The 23498-nt window shown below is 39.4% G+C and overlaps 1 protein-coding gene across 4 annotated transcripts in view; it reads left to right on the top strand.

The window, feature by feature from the left end:
• MTUS1 (microtubule associated scaffold protein 1) overlaps positions 1–23498 on the top strand; it is a 165513-nt gene that overhangs the window by 59092 nt on the left and 82923 nt on the right. For all 4 annotated transcript variants that reach the window (XM_038560269.1, XM_038560268.1, XM_038560267.1 and 1 more), the window contains one exon: positions 2464–2659. In XM_038560269.1, coding sequence (XP_038416197.1) covers positions 2464–2659 — 196 coding nt within the window. The remainder of the gene's footprint in view (positions 1–2463; positions 2660–23498) is intronic.

The raw sequence follows: 23498 nt of genomic DNA, 5'->3' as shown, positions 1-23498 counted from the left end.
GAGAGTGGGGCTGCCCATGGCAGCTCCATGAAGTGCATTTGGGTAGAGGTATAGTTTTAACAAGGTGCATGCCTCTTCTGAGGGAGGTCGGAGATGCAGTGTTGGCAGGGTTTGGGTGGGTCTTATGGGGGAGGGAATCCACGGCATCAGGAGAGGGGTTGGCCCAGCTGGAGGGAGCAGGGCATGGGATAAGCAAGTTTGGTAGTGAGTGCTAGCTGTTTCCTGCAGTTGGCTTGGTGATTATGCTGGAGGTAGGGGAGGGAAATGGTGCCTGCCAGCTCCTTTGTTTCTGGAGAAGTCCCTCAGGGAACTCTGAGATTAGTAACTAACTTTCCTTCTTGTATACCCCAGGCATTTTCAAACTGCTGCTTCTAAACTGTATCTCCTCAGGCTGTTCTTTCTGCTATCTCTTTAAGGGCAAGGACTCAGCTTCCTGTTGGCCCTCCAGTCTTTCCCTGTGCAGCCTGCTGATTTTTAAATTCAACTGGTTGTATGAAAATCAGCTGCTCTGATTTTCAAAGCAGAATGTTATGGGGATTAGTCTTCCCCATGCAGCTTCCCTGGTGTGATTGTTTCTTGTGGCTCTCCTGTGCTTAAAGCTCCCTCTCTTCTGTATCCAGACCCTCTGTGTTTAGCTCTCCACCATGTGTGTGCCCTTCTCACCCTCTTTAATGTGACCTCTTTTTCACATTCAGTTGTGGAGCTTGTTATGCTAGTCTTCAGGTCCTTTTCCAGGTTATTTGCAATAATGTGAGGGTTATGTAGTAGTATATGTGGGTGGACATGAACTTAGGGTCCTGCTATTCCACTATCTTCCCTAGAAGTCTTGCCCTACTAAATTTTTAATTCACCTGGTGTATGAATTCAACTGTCAGTGAATGAATTACATATCTGTGTTAGAAATCATCTACTTATGACTTATTAAAGAAGGGTACCAATGGGGAATACACAGGATAGTTATTAGGAGTATGGATTTAGAGTTACATAGGCTTTCAGATTAGCTCCATCGTTCAGGGGAGAATGACTGGGCAAATTACTTAGTCTCTATGAGACTCAGTTCTTTTTGTAAAGGGAGAATGCAAATAATAGCTTATGGTGTTGGAATTTGCCCTTGAATAAAGCTCAAGGTCTCGTTTCCTGTGGGTAGAATGGGAATATTTATTGACTGCCTATTGTATATTATGGTGACTGTTGGGATACAGAAAGGAAAGCTACCACCTCTGGTCAAACCTCATACCTGGTGTGGTAGGTAACAGTAGAAGATAAAGGGGATGTTAAATATTAAGTTGGGAGTATGTATAAGCTACTGAGATGCAGAAGGCAGGATGGGGTGGGGGAGGAATGGGGAGAGTTGTCAAGGGAGGCTTTAGGGGAGCTATGACATTAGCCACTAGCTGGAACTCAAAGGGTATGTATAAATTGGAAGAGTACTCTGGGTAGAGGAAATAAAATATACAAAGATGAAGAAATATGAGAAGATACTCTCATTTAGGGGATTCCAGGGTAGTGAGTATGATGGGAGCCAGGGGTATAGGACTGTGAACATTAAGGGTTAAACTGAAGGGTATAGCAGAGGTTGCTAGATCCAAAAGGGTTGGGTGTGCCTTGTTAAGGGTTGACTTTATCTGGAAGACAGAGGAAAGCTGCCTAATCCAGTTTGGCCTTTAAGGAGATTACCTAAGCAATGGAGTAAAACATGGATTCGAGTGGAAGCTGGTGAAACCAGAAATCCTGAGGTTACGGTTTCAGTAATTCAGGCTCATGTTAAGGTGGATGCAAAAGAGAAAGCAGTTTACCAAGCTTTAGGAAGTAAAGGAAGCACCTAGAAATAGCTTTTATTATGTATGTTGGGTACCTGGGTATGTTGTGGTAAATATGGGAAGGCAGAGGTGCCTAAAGGATGCTAAATGGAAAGGTAAAGAAAGCTGGGAAATGCAGGAAGTGCTAACTTGGACACGTGGACTTCAGATATAATAGGGTGTAGGTGGCAGTTGAACAGTCGACAAGATCACCAAGGGAGAGCAATATAGCAAGGAAAGACCTGGGTCAAGTTTAGGACCCTTGAGACCACTAACATTGAGACAGGATCCAGAGGAGAAATAACCAGGCAGGTAGAAACAAAACCAGGAAAGTGCTCTGTTGGAGAAGTCAGAGGAAGACCCTGCCATCAGAATCCTATGCCTCAGGAGGGGCTACAGGGAACAAGATGAAAGCTGTAGCTTGACTTTAGTTCGTGGCACTGGTCATCTTGGGAGTAGTTCTGTGGATGGGCACAAAAGACAGATCTTGGTGGATTTAAAAGAGAACTATGAAGAGGTTTAATTCCTTCATACTAAAAATGACATTTAAACATCCATCTGGCACATCTGCATAGACAGAAATTGTTGCTTTGACGTAGTGCCAAGAGGAAATGGTAGGAGGAAGGTATGATCTGGATTAAAATCTTAACTATTTTTTTCACAGGGTTCTGCTTCAAAAACTGCAGCCACATCAGGTAGGAACATATCCAAGCCTGACTCCTCCAATTTAAGGAAAACATCTGGTTCAAAAGCCAAAGTGGGGCCTTCTGTTTCCTGTTTGAGGCGGAATAGTGACAGTAGAAATCTCAATTCTGATCGGGCCTTATCTCCACAGAGGATCAGGCGTGTGTCCAGTTCTGGTAAGAATAAAATAAATCAGCTGTGCCTTATAGCAGTTTATGAATTATTTGAATGTAGGAATAGGCATGTCAAAGAGCAGAAAGACAGGTTTTGGTTATAAAACTAACACATTCTATCCACTACAACATTTAGGCTTTTGCTGACCAGCATCTTACACAGGGAAGGTAGAAAAAGAAGTTATAGACATAGCTCTGATCTTTGAGTGATGTAAAGGCTAGTTCAGTGAAAGATATAGGTGTATAAACCAACTTATAATACTAAGAAAAATTATAAGCAAATAATTGGGTCCCTCTTACATACAAATAATTTCAAAATTAGAAAATTTTTTTTTTTTTGTAAATGTTTATGTGCTTAATAATACTTAAGTATTATATCCTGGACTCATGGTGGTGGAAAGAGATTAGTTTTTCCTTAACTTTTACTGAAAGATGTATTATAAATTTGCAGGGATGTAAGAGTGACTAAAAAGTTAAACTTCGCTAAGATGAACATTTATTTATGTTTATATTTTAGAAGCAGTAATTTCAAATTCCTGCTAGGTTTATGAAGTTGGAGCACTTTAAGAGTAGCTGTTAAGTGTCTTACTGAAATTTGGCAGATGGACAGACTTCTCTGGGTTGCAGATCAGAACAGGAAATGGAAAAGTCAGCCTATGTTGTAGAGACTAAGACAAAAACACTGCTAGCCATTCCAGTTGATTGAGAACACTCTGCAGGGAACAACCTTTATTTTAACAGGTACAACCTTGAGCGAATTAAAGGCAAGCCTGATGGATTTAGAAGTAAGTTCCCTTATAAAAATAGCAACTACTGTTGAATGATCTGGGGAGAAGAAAAAGTGCCTCTAGACTGATGTGTCACACACATGAGAACATTTTGCAGAAACTAACAAAACCAAGCAGATCCCAGAGGATCTCCATACTACTCTACACCTTGATAGTTTTAGGTTTTCTTTTCTAATTCTGTTTTGAGAACTCCTGTTTGAGAAGCCTATAATGAGCAGAAGTATTTTAAGGGTGATTTATTTAGATTCAGACCTAGCATTAAGATCTTGAGGTTCTGAGGAGCAAAGCCAGGAAGCAGTACGGGGGGAGGAGGAAGGATCTGCAGCACATTTCTATTCCCATCCCTGGAGGAGCTGCATAGGAGGAAAGAATTCACTTGAAGTCGTCTTCATTGGAGAGAAAAGAAGAGAAACAGAAGAGAAACAATGATCCTGATTATAGATATGCCACAGTTAGGGAGATCAAAGCTTTGGTTCTTATCATTGATGATAGGTAAGCGTAGTGGTGGTTGCCCGATGATGGGGAGTTCTCTTCCTGTTTGGATATTAGGAGCACCTATGGCTTGGTGGCGCTGCAGAGTCATGGCCAATCACTCCATAGCCTGTAGTTTAGGAGCCCTATATTCTAGTACTACTCCAGCACCAGTGAGCTGCACAAGCAAGTTGTTTATCCACCCTGGGCTTCAGCCTTGCATAGTGAAATACGAGGATTTGAGCATGTAAGGACCTGTCAGCTTTCACAGTCCTTATCTTTCTGGGTGAAGTTTGAGGACTCGCCAAATTTTCTGAGCAGTGGCTACAACTAGTATGATTCTCTAGGCCACAGGATGCTTAAAACTCAGAAAACTGGAAGCACACATACTTTCAGGAGACTAGGCCAGTACCCAGGATAGGATAGACAGTGGTCCCCAGCCATCTGGGGTTCTGCTTTCAATGATTTCAGTTAGCCATAGTCACGCATGGCACAGAGGCAGGTGACCCTCCTTCTAATGTGTTGTTACAGTCAGGAGTAGCCTAACACTGAATTGTAATGCCTAGATCATTCACCTCAATCCAGCTCCTCATGAAGGCATTTTATCAGCTCACCCCTTCACAGGAAGAAAGCTGAAAAGAGAGAGAGAGAGACCACATTCACATAACTCTTATTATAGTATATTGTTATAATTCTTTATAATTCTTTATTGTAATCTTTATAATTCTTTTTTTATTCTTTCTGTGTCTCATTTATAAATTAAACTTTATCACAGGTAGATATGTATAGGAAAAAAACAGTACACATAGGGCTTGGTACTATCTGTGATTTCAGCCATCCATTGGTGGTCTTGAAACCTATCCCCTGTGGATGGGAAGATGGGGAGAAGGAGGGCCAACTATATTTTCAAAACTAGGATTCATTTATGTAGGTGATCTGTTCTACCAAAAAGTTAAGCATTTTAAAAGTCCCTTTTCTGTATATTATATAATATCATGCCTTAAGAGAAAGTAGGTCTGTTTACTCTTATGAAAAGACAAGGACATTTATTGAGCTTTGATTAACATGTATAAAGAAACTTGATAACTAAGTTATGTATTCAAAGTTTTCAGTCTGAGTTAAAAACTAAGTTTTCTTTTACCTGGTGGATTTCTGTATAGAAATGGAAAAAAAAATTAATATAACCAGAAACTTCATGGATTTGCATTTGAGTTTTTATGTGAACTGTTTGAAGACTAACTTGATTATGCTGTATTTAAAAAAAAAAAAAAACAACAACAACTAGCTTGTGTGGATGCTCACGATAAATTGAGAGGTGTTTGTCGTGGGGCACAGGAAATTTAATCACCACAGAGTTAAAAGTAGAGCAAAAGATCAAGGAGCAATAACAATGTGCCTTTAGATCATTGAGAGTGTGTTGCCATTTACTGTACAATGTGGTGTTTGTGTATTAGAAAATTGAAACCAAATGAACATCCTCTGTATTCTGTATACAAAGTTACTCTCCTGAAAGGTAAGCAGCAGGAATGTTCCAGCCGACTGGGGTTTTCAATAAATCCTTTCAGAGAACTAAGTAGAAAACCAGATCTGGAATTGAAATAGCCATTTTCTTGAAGCTTTAAACTGAGCAGGACAAAGAATTATAATTAAACCCAATGGAGCTCTTCCATTTTACTTGTCAGTATCTGGAAATGGTGATGTGTACAGCATGATGACCATAGCTAATGCTGCTGTATGATCTGTATGAAAAATAAGAGAGTTAAATCCTCATCATAAGGGAAAAATTTTTTTTTTGCTTTTTATTGTGTCTGTGTGAGATTGTGGATGCTAATTAAACTTATTGAGGTCACCAATGCACAGTACATGTTAAGTCAAGCCATTATGCTCTACTCCTTCAACTTACACAGTGATGTGTGCCAACTAGATCTCAATAAGACTGGAAAAATAATTTTAAAAATCGGGAAATTTGTATGAAACCAGATTATGACCAGTAACAGACCAAATTCAAAGTATCTTTGTTTAGAATATGGATGTGTTTTAACCACTCCAATTAAATAAGATGAGGTAGTGAGGAAAACTAGGATAATAATAATTATAATGCCAGTGAGATAACACACTTACAAAATGCTTATCAAGTTTTAGGCTCTGTCCTAATCATTTCATTTATAGATGTGTTTATCCTCACAGTAGTTTTGTGAGGCTTATTCTCATTTACAGATTGAGGAAAACATCACACAGAAATTGAATAACTTGTCAAGGTTGTGCAGCTAGCAAGTAGCAGAGGTAAGATTCAAACCATGCAGTAGAGCTCTGGAGCCCATTCTCCTAAACTTCACATTATCGGTCTAAAGAACTACTCTTGAGGCACCTGTATTGGTCAATTGGTTAAGTGTCTGCCTGCGGCTCAGGTCATGATCTTGGGGTTCTGGGATCGAGCCCTGCGTTGGGCTTCCTGCTCAGTGTGGAGTCTGCTTCTCCCTCTGCCCCTCCCCTGTGCCTGTACTCTCTCAAATAAATAAAATCTTAAAAAAAAAAGAATACAACCTACTGTAGTAGGACTCTGAGTTTTGAAAGATTAAAATTCTCACACTCAGCTGAGTGCTTTAGAAATTGGCATTTCTCTTTTCAGGGCCTTGGCTTAAAGTTCTGTCAGTTTACCATAATTTAAAAGATGTAAAAAAAAAAAAAAATAAATAAAAGATGTTACATGATTATTGCAAATTAATGCTGCTAAGGAAATCACCGCACAGTTAAATACTTCATGATTCATTCAGGCATTTTCAGGCCTACCTGCCACCCTCTTGTGAAGGCGGTACCAGTTCTTATCAGGTTTTAGATTATGAATGTGTGTGTTCCTTCAGACACACCTGTAATTGCCCTTCCAGTGACCAGCCTGGGCAAGGTAGGATTACGGAAGTGAGACAAAATACACTCCCTGCCCCGTGGATCCTATAACCCACCTGGGGAGGGTAAGTGCATGCTTATGATGCAACCAAAGAGCAGCATAAAAAGGGTGTATTAAGGGTGTGGGAAAAAGCCCCTAAGTACTTTAGGACTTTGGGCAAAAGAAGAATGTTCAGGGGTTGGTCTGATTATACCAGAGCCTGAAGAAAGGCCTCATGAAAGAAACAGTCTTTAGTTTTTCTTCTGGAGAAAGAAAAATAACTTTTTAAAAGGATAAACCTTTGTTGTAATTCAGTTTATTGTGGGTTAATAAAATAGATTCTTCTCAAACCGGGAGTACATCCCAAACTTGTAATGACTTGCCTAGCATCATAGGTTTCTGAGCTTTCTTGCTACGTTGTTTTTTGCATAGTTGTGTTTTGCGAACTAATTTTGTCTCTTTAGTGTTAAAAGGGAATTTAAAATTATTTCAATTTTATATCATTTTATGGTGAGGTGAGAGTTTGAGAGAAATAGCTAGCAAAATTATGAGGGGGGGATACTCACTATAAATTCATAATAACCAGAAATTATCACCTAATAACTTATTCTAAAAACTAATGTGTTGGTTTGGATGTTTCTGTGTTTGCATGTAATTAAAACCTCTTGTAAAAAATGTATCCTAAATTTTCTTGGCATAAAAATAATAGTAGTAGTAATGTTTTTGAGGGCCAGTGATGTGCCATGCTCTGTTCTAAGCTTTCTAAAGCCTCACTTCATTTACTCTCACAATTCATGAGGTATAGACAGTATGCTTATCCCTCTTCTGCAGATGAGGAATTTGAAGTTTTGAAATCTTAGTAACTCACACAAAGTTACACAGTTAATAATTGGTGGAGACAGGAAACCGAACAAGTAGTCTGGTGCTGGGGTTGGCGCTCTTGGCCTCTGTGGCGTATATCCAGGAGTCCGACACACTGACTTCCTCGCTTGGCAAGTGTCTAGTGAGTGCCTGCTTGTGCTGGGCATGAAGAAAGGCACAAAACAGATAAATTCTGGACTTTGTGGAGCTTCAGTTCTAGTCAGGCGTGACAGAAAATTAAATAAAATATTTAGAATGTAATATGATAAGTGCTGAGGAAAAAAGGTGGTGAAGGGAGTTAAATCTTAATATCAGGTGGTTACAAAAGGCCTCACTGAGCAGGTGACAAATGAACCAGTGCCTGAAGGCACAGAAGGAGGGAGGCATTAGGACATGAGATGACAGGCCTTCCGGGGCAGAGCGAACAGCAAATGCAGAGGTGTAGATGAGGGAGCACTGGGGTGCTTGAGGGACAGAGAGCTGCCCAGTGTGTGCAGTGGGGGGCCGGGGGGGGGGCCGGGAGTAGCAATGAGGACAACCAAGTAGGGTCTTCCAGGCACCTGGGTGACAAGTGTCTTCTCTTTTATTCCTTCCTGACATTTTCACTGTAAATTCTCCATCTTACAGGCATTCCACTCAGTTCTTACTTGGCAAGTAATTGCAGAGAAGATTGCTTTATAGAATGACACATAATGAGGCTTCATAGGTCACTATGAACTTTCTCTTACCTTATGAATTCAAGAAAAGTCTTGAGAGCCTGCTGTGTACTGGGCAGTCTACTAGATTCAGAGAATACAAACATGAAATAATAGGCCTTTATAATCTCACTAGTTGGAGGCTGAGGTGGAAAGGGGTATTAAATCACATCATCTGAATGTAAACTAATTTTTCAAATTGCAGCTGACCTGGCCTGATATCTTGCATTTATTCTGTACTGTAACTATTTTTGTACATGTCTGTCTCCTAAATTGTGAGGTCCATAAGGAGAGTCCAGGTCTTATTTTTTTTTTTTTTTTTTCAGTGCTCAGCACAGCAGACCTATTACACAACAGGTGTTTAAAAATGTTGTCTGGCCTGATTCAAATGGAGACATCTCTGAAATACTGTGTGTCCACAGTAAAGGGAACACCACTGACTGGGCCTAAGGGCAGGCAGGAGAATAGTGATGACATTTGTACTGGCCTTGGAATGTGCCCATAGAAGTATGCCAGACGTGGAAAGTTGCTGGCATTCCCAAGGGTGCAAGTGGAGAGTTATGAAAGGGTATGGTGCGTCTGGAAACACCGAGGGCAGGTTGGCATGCCTTGAACAGATGGAGTGTTGGGGTAAGTGGTGGATGAGTCCCATAGATAGTTGAAGCAGATCAGTTCTTTCGTAGTTGAGACACAAACTTGTAAGAGTCGTGCCAGGATGTGGGAATAGGAAGCAGGGTGAAAATATCAAAAATGTTTTGGAAGAAGAGGGTCTGCTAAGCTTCTGTGGGTGGCAAATAGTCCCACATGTCTCCTCTGTTTGCTTTTTGGGTGGCCATGAAGCAAGATGGAGAAATAGTAAGAAGAGATTATCAGGAGGAGAAAGAACAATGGGTTTAGTTGGGGACATGTTGAATATGAAGAGACTGAGAAGCACCTCAGAGAGTGTGTGAATGTTTCAGGTTTAAGATGATAAAAATGTGTAGAGAGCAAGGAAGCATGTAGGAAAAGACCTGATAAAGATCAAAGCAGGGACATCTGGGTGGCTCAGCGGTTGAGCATCTGCCTTTGGGTCAGGTCATGATCCCGGGGTCCTGGGGATCATGTCCCACATTGGGCTCCCTGCGAGGAGCCTGCTTCTCCCTCTGCCTATGTCTCTGCCTCTCTGTCTCTTGGAATGTAAATAAAATCTTTAAAAAAAAACGGGGGTGGGGGTGGGGAGCGGATGGCTGATGGTCAGCTACTGAAGCATTGGAATGCGTCCAGGGTACAGGCAAGTTAAGCCTTAGAAATAAAGGGAATGCAGCAGTGTGTCGGTATAGACCTACCTGGAGATCAAGTGGGGAATTTTGAGTCAAGAGTCAGAATAGCAGTGGTGGATAATGGACCGGACAGTTTCCTCCTTCATATTGGCCAGCTCACTTTTCTGAGGTTAGGTGATATCTTTGAAGTGAGTTTGTGTAAGATCTGTTCACATATTTATTTTTGTAACCTTTGAAAAGGAAGTAAACTGAAGATGATGTTTGCTTTTGAGTCTCCATGACCTCATCAAAAGAAGCTCTGCTGCTGAGCCTTGGCTTCTGATGAGCCAGGATGCTCACCATGTGCCTTTTCCCACTGGAGTGCCAGTGAGCTCATTCATCACCACATAAGTAAATCTGTTGACAAACCTATGAAGACCCTTGTTCATCCTCTTTGTATGGTAGCTAGGGGAAAGGATGCAACTCTTTTAAGTTTCCCTTGAGTATATTACACTCTCGAGTTTATTATACCTTTAGTTGTGGGACACATATTCTCAGGCCCGTGACCATGGAAGTTATTTTGGTTTCATTTCCACGTGAAGCAAGAGACCTCTTGTGAGCACACTTGCAGAGGCAGGTACGGACAGTATCACCATGAACACTGGGCTTCTATGCAACTCAAGCCCTCGTGAGAACCTTGCTCTGTGGGATGTTCTTGTTTCTCTGTCAAATTACCACCCTCTTAATACTTGCTGTGTTTTTATTATGACTCACCTGTACTACTGTGACTTTGTTTTTGCGTTTACTCTTGAGTTTAAGCTGTCGTTTCTTATGCCTTACTAATACAACCTCGTCTTGGCTAACTCAAGAGTGTGGACTATGAAAGTCACATTTTGCAGTACATATATATAGAGGGCTACTGAAATTCTGTGTTTTGGAAGATAATTCATTCACCTGACAGCTTGGGAGTGTGTGCTCTGTAAGTCGTACTGGGGACCCAGAGGAATTGTGGGATAAGTAAGACTTGGTGTTTACCCTCAGCTATGACCAGTCAGGTAGAGGAGGTGATGAGTTCATTCCTTATCACGTGTATCCTTAGGATACTTTAAAGAAAACTGTAGGATTTCAGAATAGGGTAAAATTATCAATACCAAAGTTTGCTGAAAAATTTTTGCTAGAATATAGATAATTCTATAAGATGATTGAAGTATACCCTTAAAATATAAGTACCAGTCTTGGTTTAGTGTTAATGCTTTCTGCTGTTTAATTTTTGCCATTGAGACTCTAGAAATACAGGGACGCCTGGGTGACTCAGTGGTTGAGCATCTGCGTTCCACTCAGGTCAGATCCCAGAGCCCTGGGATTGAGTCCCACATTGGGATCCCTGCAAGGAACCTGCTTCTTCCTCTGCATATGTCTCTGCCTCTCTGTCTCTCTCGTGGGGGGGAGGGAGTGGAAGGAAAAGTCTTATAAAAAAAAAAAGGACTCTAGAAATACAACTAAAAAGGATACATCTGGATTGAGGTAATTTTTAGGACTTAACTGATGTACTAGGAAGTAGAAATGAAGGGACAATTAGAGTTCAGAGTATAGAATGTAGAGATTGAAGACCAAGTCAATAAATAAAGGTAATTGGAAATACAGAGGAGGGCAGCTGGGCCCCAATCCATTGGTGTTCTGGCCGTCAGTGGGTCCAGACAGAGCCCAGGTCAATGGGCTCAATATCAATGTAAGGAAAGGAGAAACATGGTCTCAGCAAAGGAAATCTTATTTTACCTCTCTTGTATCTTGAAATTAACCAGTTAATTTGGATAGCTCATCAGGTTTCTGCTGCCCCCTTCCTAGTAGGCTTTTTTTTTTTTTTTTTTAAAGATTTGTTTATTTTTGAGAGAGTGAGAAAAGAGAGCGCAAATGTGTGAGAGCATGCAGGGGGGGCAGAAGGAGAGAGAATCTCAAGCAGTCTCCCTGCTGAGTGCAGACCCCTGCATGAAGCTGGATCCCAGGACCCTGAGATCATGACCTGAGCTGAAACCAAGAGTTGGATGCTTAACTGACTGAGCCACTCAGGCACTCCCACCCCTACTAGTAGGCTATTTTAAAAGTATAACTCTTTCAGTGAAAAGTGGGAAAGAAAAAAAAATTACTCTTGATTTCATTAATGCCAAATACTTCTAAATTTCATAATAAATGATTCAATACCTTTTCTTTTTGCATTCTCTCCTGTATGTGTGCTTAAATATATTTAATGGAGACAAACAGTTCCCACTGTTTCAGAAATCCCACACCTAATAGGCACTTAATGAGTTGATTGAATTTTTTTTCATTTAAGAGGTGGAGTGCCAACTTTCCTAGATTCTTAAGTTCTTATTCTTTAATAACATGATTTTAAATGACCTTAAAATATTTCATCATTGAAATGCCATATATTTCTTCGACTTCTTTGAACGTCCAGTTGTTTCAGGTTTTTTTTAAGATTTATTTTAAAGAGTGTGAATGAGCATAGTGAGAAGGGAAGACAGAGAATTTCAAACTGACTCCATGCTCAGCTCGGAGCCAGACGTATGGCTCGATCTCACGACTCTGAGATCACAACCTGAGCTGAAACCAAGAGTTAGACATAACTGACAGCGCCACCCAGGCGCCCCATTATTTTGTTTTTATAGTGCATGAAACAATTCCACACTGAAGAACTTTGTACATGAGTATAGAGCTGGTCAGATAAATTCCTTGGATACATTCCTTTAGATGGAATCAGAGGGTGTGAGCATTTTTAAGACTTTTGATACATGTTGCCAAATTGCCCTTCAGAAACAGCATACAAGTCGGTTCTCCTACTCTGAGTATATAAGTGTTTTCCAACACCCTTGCCAGTATTTTGACATTGCTAACACTCTTTTCAAATGTTTACTGTTTCAGAAAGTGCAAAACGGTATCTTATTTTAATTGTCATATGCTTGGCACTGAAGTCTTTATTGAGTAAATGTAGACTTGGTGATCAAAGTGCTGAGGTACAGAAGTGAATACAAGATAAAACCATGCCCTCTTTGAAGTTACATTCTGGTGGGAGAGACAGGTAATAAATACATAAGTAAAAGTATATAGGATGCTTGATAATCTAAAGTACTAAAAAGTGATAACTCTACACACTTTGGGTGCAAACAGTGGAAGGCCAATGTTTCCATCCACTGAGATAGGTATAGATGGTGGTGACACAGATATTGGGAGATGGGTAGCAAGAACCAAGCTATAGAGATACTAAATTGAGATGAATAACTTATAAGTGAAGATTTTGAGTAGAAAGTGAGATATACAAGTGTAGAGTGCATAGAAGTCTGATCTACAGGTATAAATTTGGGATTCATCAATATTTAGATGGTATTTAAAACTGCCAGACTGGATAAGACCACTAAGAGAATGCACAGAAGAAGAGAACAGGTCAAGGATATCACTGGGGAACTCCTAAATTTTAAAGGATTAGGGAGATAAGGAGGAATCACAAAGGAGATCAAAAAGAAACAGCCAGGAGGGTAGGAGGGAGTCAGTTAAGAGTGTTGTTCTGGAAGCCAAGTAAAGAAAACCTTTCAAGGAGGAAGGAGGAATCAACTGCATCAGATGCTGAGAGAGGAACACTTGGTAGTTAAGGATGCCATTTGGTTCAAAACAGAGGTTGTGTGTTTAACAGAAAGTCTAGAGATGGTAGGTCTAGGTTTGGTGATTCAATAATGTCATCTTCCTGATGCAGCATGTCGTTTTGTCAGTGACTTCAGTTAAAATGTGGTCGCTACGAGTTCCAAGTGCTAAGTCCTCCTGCTACTATGTAAAAGGCTAAAGGTGAAGGACAACATCCTAGGGTTGAAGCTTACTCCCGGCATGTGTGCCTATCTCTATCGGGGAGGAAAAATCCTGTTCAGCACCTTACGTCTAACCCTGTGTCTTTAAGTCGTATTGGCACAGACCAAGATGCATGGTCACTCCAACTTGAAGAAAGATTGGGAATGCAAGAATTAGGGTTTTTAAATCTTTCTATAGTGTGTGAGCAATGGAAATGGGGGTGAGGGATGGCAGTTGGGGAGCCAGGAAAGATGCTAGACACAGTAAGGTTAAACACTTTTAAAAATTATATGGACTATTTTTATTTACTGTTTCATTAAGAGCTTTTGCTCGCTTACATTTGGAAGCATATGATTCTTTGTTTTGATATTGTTCATTGTCCTTTGTCTTGTGTTTTATTAATTTCCTTTTTTTGTGTATATGGTGACTTAAATTTTTCAATTTTTTTATATGGTCCAATATGTTTTCCTTTAGTTTTGCCTATGTTTTTATGCTGAACAAGACCTTCTCTATTGAAAGAGACTAATCTATATCGAGTTATTACAGCTAATTTGTATGGTTTTGTTCTAAACTTTTTATTATAATCCTATTTTATTTTTTGTGGTGTGTGTGTGTGATAAGACTAGTGGCTAAATATTTAGGTCACTTAAGATGTTACAAGTATTGTTCTAAGCATTTTAAAAATAAAAATTATTTAACTTTTAAAAGAAGGCATAAAGTAAGTAACCTATAATCATGCCCATTATTTCATATGTGAAATAACAGCACAGAGAGGCTAGTTAACCTGCTCACAGCCGGTGTGTGCTGGAACTGGGTTTAAAACCTAGGCATTCTGGCTCTGGAAAGTTCACTTTTAATCACTACATCATGCATGCTTCTCAAATTGTACTTTTTAAAAATTCAGTTGTCTTAAAACTACAAATAAATCTCTTATTTGAAAAACTCTCCCTTATCCTATTCTAAATTTTTATATTTCTGGGATTTATACAGCAGTTTATTAATCTGTCAATATAGTTTTGTGCCAACAACAGACTATTATTTTGTAACATCCTATAATAACTAATAACACAACCTCTTAATTTTTTTATTGTGATTAAATTTGTCACATAAAATTTACCATTCTAATCATTTTTAAGCTTGTAGTTCAGTGGTATAAAATAGATTCCCTCTGTTGTGCAAGAGTGACCATCATCCCATCTCCAGAACTTTTTCTTCCCCAACTGAACCTCTTTATGCATTAAAGACTAACTCCTCGTTCACCACCCCCTTAGTCTCTGGCAATCACCATTCTATGTCTCTGAATTTGACTACTCTAGGTGCCTCATATAAGAAGAATCGTGTGATATCTGTTCCTTGTGAGGGGCTTATTTCACTTAGTATAATGTCTTCAACTTTCATCCATATCCTAGTATGTGTCAGAATTTCTTTCCTTTTTAAAGGATGGAATAATATGTCATAGTACATATGTACCACATTTTGTTTATCCATTCCTCTGTCAGTGGACAACTTGGGTTGTCCATTGGAACAACTTGGTATATACCTAGAGGTGGAATTAGTGGATCATATGCTAGTATATTTTTCGTTTCATTTTTCAAATGGCCATACCATTTTCCACAGCAACTTCGCCATTTTACTCTCTAAGCAATTCACAGAATTCCAGCTTCTTCACACTGAGCATCTTTTCAAGTGTTGTTGGCCATTATATATATTTTCTTTGGAGAAAGGTCTATTCAAGTACTTTATCCAATTTTTTTTTTAAATCTGAGTTTTCTGTTCTTCAGCTGTCATCCCCTCATGTTTATATTCCAGAATTTTTAGCTATTCTTAGTTACTTTAAACTAATTTAAATGGTTTTCTAAAAATTTTCCCAAATCCCCCTTTAAAGTAATCACATGTATTTAGATTGGAATATGATTCAATTAATATATTAATTCAGGGAATAATTAACATGGATATTCACTTATTCAAATCTTTTATGTCCCTCATTTAAATAGTTTTCTGTCATAGCACTTTTTGATAAATTTATAGAAATAGTGTGTACATGTACATGTCTCTGTGTGCAAGGATTTTTATTGCTAAAGTAAAGGATCTTTTTTCCATTTGCTGCTACATTGAAAAGCTGTTTTACAGTATTGATTTTTATAAGCAACTTATCAGGTTTATTTATGTAGTTTTTAGACAATAACACTTACCATTGAAATTAAATTTTTCTAACATCTACATTAGTATTAATGAGAAAACATGGTCCTTTTGGGTTAAGTAAAAATGAACCTGCAGCCACAGTTTTGAACATAATTCATTTCTCCCATAACTTATTTTTTTTTATCCTTTTGGGTAGACTGATCTTAGCTTTATAATAATTCCCAGCTACTGTAGATAATTATCTAAAGGTCACTTTTTCTATAGACTTGTGCTAAAACTGCCCAAGTTATAATTATAGCTATAAACATATTCTCATCTTTTAGCTGTCTATTTGGCACTTTCTCTTCCTGACTAGTTAATGGCCCTACCTTATTGATACTTATTATATTTTATAAAATAACTTCTATTTAAACTATATATGTTAATGTGTAGTTTCTGTATTCTAGACTGGCCTTGGCAATTGTTGCCTTGTCCAGTGAAAATCTCCATGGCCTCCAGCGCTGGCAAGTGTGCTAGCCTCCCGAGCCCTTCTCTGATTTCAGACTTGAATTCAAACTCTTCCTGCTGGTCGGTTAAGCACACCACCACCCCTTGATCAAACCCCAGGGCAAATGCCAAGAAAACTGCAGTCCCCTGCCCTCTCAGTCTTCCCACCATATCCCACCCACAACAGTTAAGCGCTGAAGTTCTTAGCCTGGTATTTCATGCCATCCTAAACAGTAAACTGTCTACCTTTCCAATGTCATCATCTTCTTCCCCATGATACCTGCATACCTAGTATGCCACGTAAACCACAATCCTGTTAAAAAATTTTTAATGAGATACTACGTATTCTCTAGTATTCATAATTATTACTGAAAATATTTGGCAGTGATTTCTATAGAAAGATGTCGGGTGTTTCTAGCACACTATACATCTATGCTTTGGGATTACCTTACTTTCCAGTTACCTTACTATGCAGAGAAGTAAATGCTTCTATAGCATCACCCCCTTGTGAATCTGTTGTCCAGATTTTTATTAAGATCTGTATCTTCTAATAGAGATTATATAGCAGTTAAGGTTTCATTTTTTTTTCATTATTGTCAGTTCCTTGAAACTTCTTCAGAACACTTAAATTTAATCAAATGTGAAGAACAGGTCATTTGGCTTACTGCTGAATCATCTCGTGAAAAATATATTAAAGCTGAATTCTCCTGGTCTGGTTGAGAGTTCAGAGAGGAGAACTTGCTTTGACGGGTAGATACTTCTGTGGCCTGGAAAACTGCTCTTCTTACTTTGAAGGCATTTTGCAAGCTTCTGGGACCCACCTTCTTTCCCAGCCTTCCTGTCAAGAGCAGAGGAAGCCAGGCTGGAGCTGAGAGAGGACACTGTACACCTGTGAATGCCCTGGGAGCTTTCTCCTGGACAATGAATCCTTTAATAGAAGTGTCGAAACAAAGGAGTACCATTCAGGAGTTCCTTCTTTGGCTTTAATTTTGAGTCCTAGGAACACACCATTATGGCCTCATGAAGAACTTTCCAGTAGCAAAGGGACTGTTTTCATCATAACCATATAAAAGCCTCAATTAGGCCATTGATGTCTTTGTTGTGTTTTTCTTAGTAAAATTAATGGGAGTGAAGAATACTGATGCTTGCAGAAGCACAGGAATAAAAAAATGATTAGACTCTCCTTACTTTAATTGTTGATCCAATTTATCTTTTCTTGGTTTATCTGTTTTGAACATCATTTATCTGATTAAATATTTGACTCCACTGACTTTAATAATATCTATTAGTGTTTTAATGTTTTATGTTAGCTTTTATGATAAAATATGCTTATTATCAAAAGAAAATACACATGGAGTAATAAGCATATAAAGTGTGAAGGGAAAATTGCCTATTTCTGCCTCTTTCCTTCCTCTTTCCTCTGTGTGCCACTGTGCTGCATTTCATAACCGCCTCCTAAGATCCTGGCAAATCTTCTGGAATTTTTGGATATATAGGTAAGTGTGAGCTTAAAAAATAGGGTAATATTAATATCTTTTTTCCACTTAATAAATCATTTTATTAGATTTTTAGTTTTACAAGGCATCCCTTAATGATGTTTTGCTGTTAAATGCAGCACGTTTAATTGGATTTTCCAAGGTGGATGTCCAAGTACATTGCTTGTTGATGAAGCCATACTTTAAGCCCAATAGACTCTCTGTATTACTGTCTGAGGCTAAGTGCAAATGCTGTTCCTTCAGTGTTTCCCGTAGACAAAAGATGGTAATAATTACAGGGTCAAAACAAATCTGTTGTCTCTGTGGAAGATTATGCTAACAGCTTAAGTTTAAAAAAACCGCTGAGGCTAGTGATACCTCTGCAGGTAGGTCTTAAATCTTGATGGTTTACATCTAGGGTGGGTTACATGCTGTGAAGTGAAAGGGTAAATACTACCCCTCTGAACTGTAAGAGCAGTCCTATAAGGATTTCCTTGTTGAAGAATTTGGTGTGCAGGTGACTCAGTCTCTCAGCCCAGTATTGCCACATCTTTTAATATTAGTTATGGTATATATGTTTTACTGCTTCTTTAGATGAAGTCTAATTACAGGTACCTGAGGTCAACTTTGCTCTACAGTTAAACATTAGGACTGTTGGTAAAACAGTGAAATACCTTGGTCGTATCTCCACTGTGTTTACCATTGCACTAGGGGAGCCCCCTTCTAGAAAGAGAAGCTCAGGAGGCCTCCAGCCTAATGCTTCTTCTCTGCTGCTGAGTAGAGAGAACTCTGGGCTGGTGGTGGTAGGTTGCCTGCCTTCCTGGCATCACTGTCACTACTTCGGTGTCCGACCCGAGGAAGCCGTTTAACTACCCAAGTAGCTCTCTCCTCTGTGAGCTGGAAATAGTAATGGCAGTGCACTGTTAGGATTATTCTGAGGTTCAAAGGTGCTGAATCTGTGGTGATGGAGGCGTTGTTTAGTACCCTTACTGTCCTCTAGTCAGACTAATGGCCCAATGGGGAAGTCTTTTGCTACGACTACAAGTTGCTATTAAGTGGAGGGTGTGGATCTGGGTGGGAGGGACAATGAGCCATGTGAATGTGGTAGGGCAGGTCATGGCAATCACAGGCTGACGGGGTGACCTTGCTTCTGGTGCCTGGCTGTTTGTTACAGTCAGAAAGGATGCAGGTCTGTAGTAATTCTGAGGCACGCTGGGAAATGTCTGTAAACTCACGATGCTGTCAGAAACAATGCTATGAAACATCCTTTTCTGAAAGACAAGTTGAGTTCCCAAACTTGTTTGGCCTTAACTATACTGTTGCTGTAGCCCAGAGATTTTCATCTGTTACTTGCTGTATCTACCTTACTTACTATTTCCAGTGATGATGCAGACTCATCATATGTTTTTGCTCTCAAGGGGCCCTAATTTACTAAATGCATATTCTCAAAGATATGTTTCTGTATCTCCAAAAGCAAGTAAAACTGGTGGCTAGATATATATTTAAAAATCAAATGAATATTTGAATATCTGTTACTTGCTAATTATTATAAGGACTATAAAGGAAAATGTTTCCTTTTATCTAGTTAATAGACTGAAGAGTCTATTAGTATTAACAAAGGACAAATAAGCTTGTAAAAATTAAGTGTTTAATGCTTCATTGTAGATGACAGAAGGTATTATCAGAATTTACTCCTGGCCTTTGAAAAAAAATTAATAGCTATTACTATCATCTGTATAATTCTACATCTAGTTTTTTCTAACTTGATTGAAGTCTAACTGACAATTAAAATTGTAAGACATTTAAAGTGTACACTGTGGTGATTTGACATACATAACAGAATGACTTTAGTTATGGAGTTAATTAACCTATCCCTCACTTCATGTATTTCTCTTTTCTTTTCTTTTCTTTTTTTTTTTTTGGTTGATGTCCTTTAAGTTCAACTCTTAACAAATTCCAATTATATAATACAGTGTTATCAGCTATAGTCACCATTTTACATTAGATCCTCAGACTATCTTCTTATAGCTGAAAGTTTGTCTCCTTCCACCAACTTCTCCCTATTTCCCAAACCTTGCTCTTGGCCTTAAAAAATTCATTCAGCGAATATTTATTAAGTCTTACCCCATACTAGACACTTTGCTAGGTCCTGAGAGACAGATGGAATTGGGTCTTTTTCCTGTTCTCAGGGATCTTAGAGAGTAGTCTGAGAGCCCTACTGAAACATGCTGTGGTGGAAGCAAGTGCTGGTGTGGTAAAGGAAGGTATGGCCCATGGCACATGTGGGAGGGTGACCTGGCAGGAGAGGTTTTACAAAGAAGTTAGGATTCTCAACAGTGTTTCTCATACTTATGTGTATTTGAATCACCAGATTTTGTTAAAATGGAGGTTGTGATTCAGTAGATCTGGAGTAGGGGCTACAAATGAGTGGCAAGGATTTAAAAGAGCTGTCAACTTTGTATTCATCAGGCAAGGGAGGGCACCAGATGGAGAAGAGGCTAGTTCATTCACAAAGATGGGCATAGCTGAAGAATAGAGTAAAAATAAAAAGGCCTGTGGAAATAAGGTGGTGTGTGTGCACGTGTAGGAATAGGAGCATGGCAAAGCATAATGGGGGAGAAGTTGATTGGAATCAATCCTAGGACTGCCATTTCCACCTTTAAAATTAAATGTTAAGGTTAAAAATAAGATTACCCTGTAGATAATGGGGAGCCACCAATTTTAGACTGGGTCATGACCTTTTTTTCATGTTCAGGAGATCAACATTATGGACTTAGAAAAAGTGGATGGACATAACTTTAGGAGTCTAATATAGTTGTTGAGGCAAAACATTAAGGGGGTGAATAAGGATTAGTAGGATTTGGATAGAGAGGAAGACGACCTCCTCGAAAAGAAATGATGTGCCTCATGAGATTAGAATAGTACTTCCTCGGGGATCCCTGGGTGGCTCAGTGGTTTAGCACCTGCCTTCAGCCCAGGGTGTGATCCTGGAGTACCGGGATTGAGTCCCACATCAGGCTCCCTGCATGGAGCTGGCTTCTCCCTCTGCCTGTGTCTCTGCCTGTCTCATGAATAAATAAATAAAATCTTAAAAAAAAAATAGCACTTCCTGGTGTCAGCAAACTATATTGATCGGAGCAGAGCATATACCCCTGTAAAAGAATAGCATGTATAAAATTAGTAATGGGAACCCTCACTATAATGAAATTGGAGGTTTGGGCAGGGGGAGCCCTACCACCACTTTGTTGTCAGTAACAATACCTATGAGAAGACTAACTTGCAAGCAGATACTATCGTCTCTGCAGGAGGAAGCCCTCCACCCCCACCCCACAAACAACCCAGCCAGTGAAAAGCCTTTATACATCCAGCTCCCAACTTACTCCAGCAGACTTTTTATCTATGACAGCCTTCCCAACTTCCCATTGCCCTCTCCTATGTTCGAGGGACCTGCATATGGCTTTGCCATGGCTTGCTGATCTTGAGTTGCAATTCTCTATTACCAAATAAACTCTTCTTTTGCTAATAAAATAACTGGCCATTTGATTTTTATAGTTATTAAGCACAAGGATATGGCTGGAGATATGTAGAACTTCAATGTGTGTGACTTTAAATGCTGGATCTAAGGAGTTGAAGCTCCTTCTCTATTAAGATGAAATTTTTATGAGCATAATCACTGAACTTCTACAAAGCAATGAGCATCACTTCCCAGAAATACTGCTTCACTCACTTATGAGGCCATTAGGAATATATGACACCATCTTTTTCATCTAAGTTTTTTCAGCTCTTCATATTTTTCAGTGGCATAATACTATTTAGTATTGAGAATCTTCATGTTAGATCATATGGGGATGTGAGGAAGAAAGGATGATTCCAGGGTTTTGAGGCTGGGAAAAAGGAAAAATGGATTTATAATTAGCAGAAATAGGGAGAAAGGCATCTAAGTGTTGAAATTGAAACATTCAGCAAGGAATTTAAAATATGAGTGGCATTAGTATCCAGAAAGGATAAAGCTGCAGGTGAGAATTTGGGCTGCATCCATATGGACAAGGGTTAGAGTAAAATAAATGAAGATTCTGTGAGAGATAGGAAAGAAGAAAGTTGTAAAGGTTGAATTTGGGAAATGCCCATAATCAGGTAGCAGGTGTGAGCATCAGGATTGTGTGGTTTCAAATATGCCAGAGAATATGAAGCATACATATTTCATTGCCAGGTGGAAATGCTTCTGCAAGAAATTTTTTTTTTTTTGCTATTTTTTAAATAGGAGTTCGATTTGCCAACATAGTATAAAACCCAGTGCTCATCCCGTCAAGTGCCCCCCTCAGTGCCCGTCACTCAGTCACCCCCACCCCCCGCCCACCTCCCCTTCCACTACCCCTGTTCGTTTCCCAGAGTTAGGAGTCTCTCATGTTCTGTCTTCCTCTCTAATTTTTCCCACTCATTTTCTCTCCTTTCCCCTTTATTCCCTTTCACTATTTCTTATATTCCCTGTATGAATGAGACCATATAATCTTTGTCCTTCTCTGATTGACTTATTTCACTCAGCATAATACCCTCCAGTTCCATCCATGTCAAAGCAAATGGTGGGTATTTGTCGTTTCTAATGGCTGAGTAATATTCCATTGTATACATAGACCACAGCTTCTTTATCCACTCATCTTTCGATGGACACCGAGGCTCCTTCCACAGTTTGGCCATTGTGGACATTGCTGCTAGAAACATCGGGGTGCAGGTGTCCCGGCGTTTCACTGCATCTGTATCTTTGGGGTAAATCCCCAGCAGTGCAATTGCTGGGTCGCAGGGCAGTTCTATTTTTAACTCTTTGAGGAACCTCCACACAGTTTTCCAGAGTGGCTGCACCAGTTCACATTCCCACCAGCAGTGCAAGAGGGTTCCCCTTTCTCCACATCCTCTCCAACATTTGTTGTTTCTTGCTTTGTTAATTTTCCCCATTCTCACTGGTGTGATTATTTCCACAATAATACAAATCTTATTGTGGTTTTGATTTGTGTTTCCCTGATGGCAAGTGATGCGGAGCATTTTCTCATGTGCATGTTGGCCATGTCTATATGTCTTCTTGTGAGGTTTCTATTCCTGTCTTTTGTCCATCTCATGATCAGATTGTTTCTTGGGTATTGAGTTTAATAAGTACTTTATAGATCTTCGATACCAGCCCTTTATCTGATCTGTCATTTGCAAATATCTTCTCCCATTCTGTAGGTTGTCTTTTAGTTTTGTTGACTGTTTCTTTTGCTGTGCAGGAGCTTTTTATCTGATGAAGTCCCAATAGCTGCCAGAAATTTTGTTGTTGTTGTTGTTGTTATTGTTTTAAGATTTTATTTATTTATTCATGAGAGAAACACAGGGGCAGAGACAGGCAGAGGGAGAAGCAGGCTCCATACAGAGAGCCTGATGTGGGACTCAATCCTGAGGCTCCAGGATCACGCCCTGGGCTAAACTGCTGGGCCACCAGGGCTGCACAGGCTGCAAGAAATTTTGAATGAAAACCATTTTAAGTGTGACAAATAAAGTCAAGATGAAAGGGGAATGAAAAAAAATAGTACAGCACCACCTGGTGGTAGGCAATAGGTAACTTTTTTAATGAATTTTTTTCCTCAAATTTTTCTTTCTGTTTGGGTTTTTAAATTGTCATCTATTTATACAGTAGCCTAGTGTGTGAATGGACTAGTTTGTTTACTTTTTAATCAACAGTATGAGCAGAAGTCATAGCTTTGATTTTAACTTTGCCAGAAGCTCCTGTGTCACATGGCTCTTTTGATCGATTGCTCTGTCCTACAAAACTGAGTTAATTACTCCAGGTTACAGGGTTACATCTACCCTTCACATGTCCTGATGGTCTCCTCATCGCCTCTGCTCTTCTGCCTCTAAATCAAAACTAAAAAACCACGTCTGTGTGAAGATTTCATGATTCTGAGTATTCATTTTGTGTTTTGACTCAGTAGTTAGCACAGGA

This window comes from Canis lupus, chromosome 16, assembly GCF_011100685.1.
Source record: "Canis lupus familiaris isolate Mischka breed German Shepherd chromosome 16, alternate assembly UU_Cfam_GSD_1.0, whole genome shotgun sequence".
NCBI lineage: Eukaryota > Metazoa > Chordata > Mammalia > Carnivora > Canidae > Canis > Canis lupus.
Note: the sequence above shows the minus strand (reverse complement) of the source record. Positions and strands in the feature narration are given on the sequence as shown.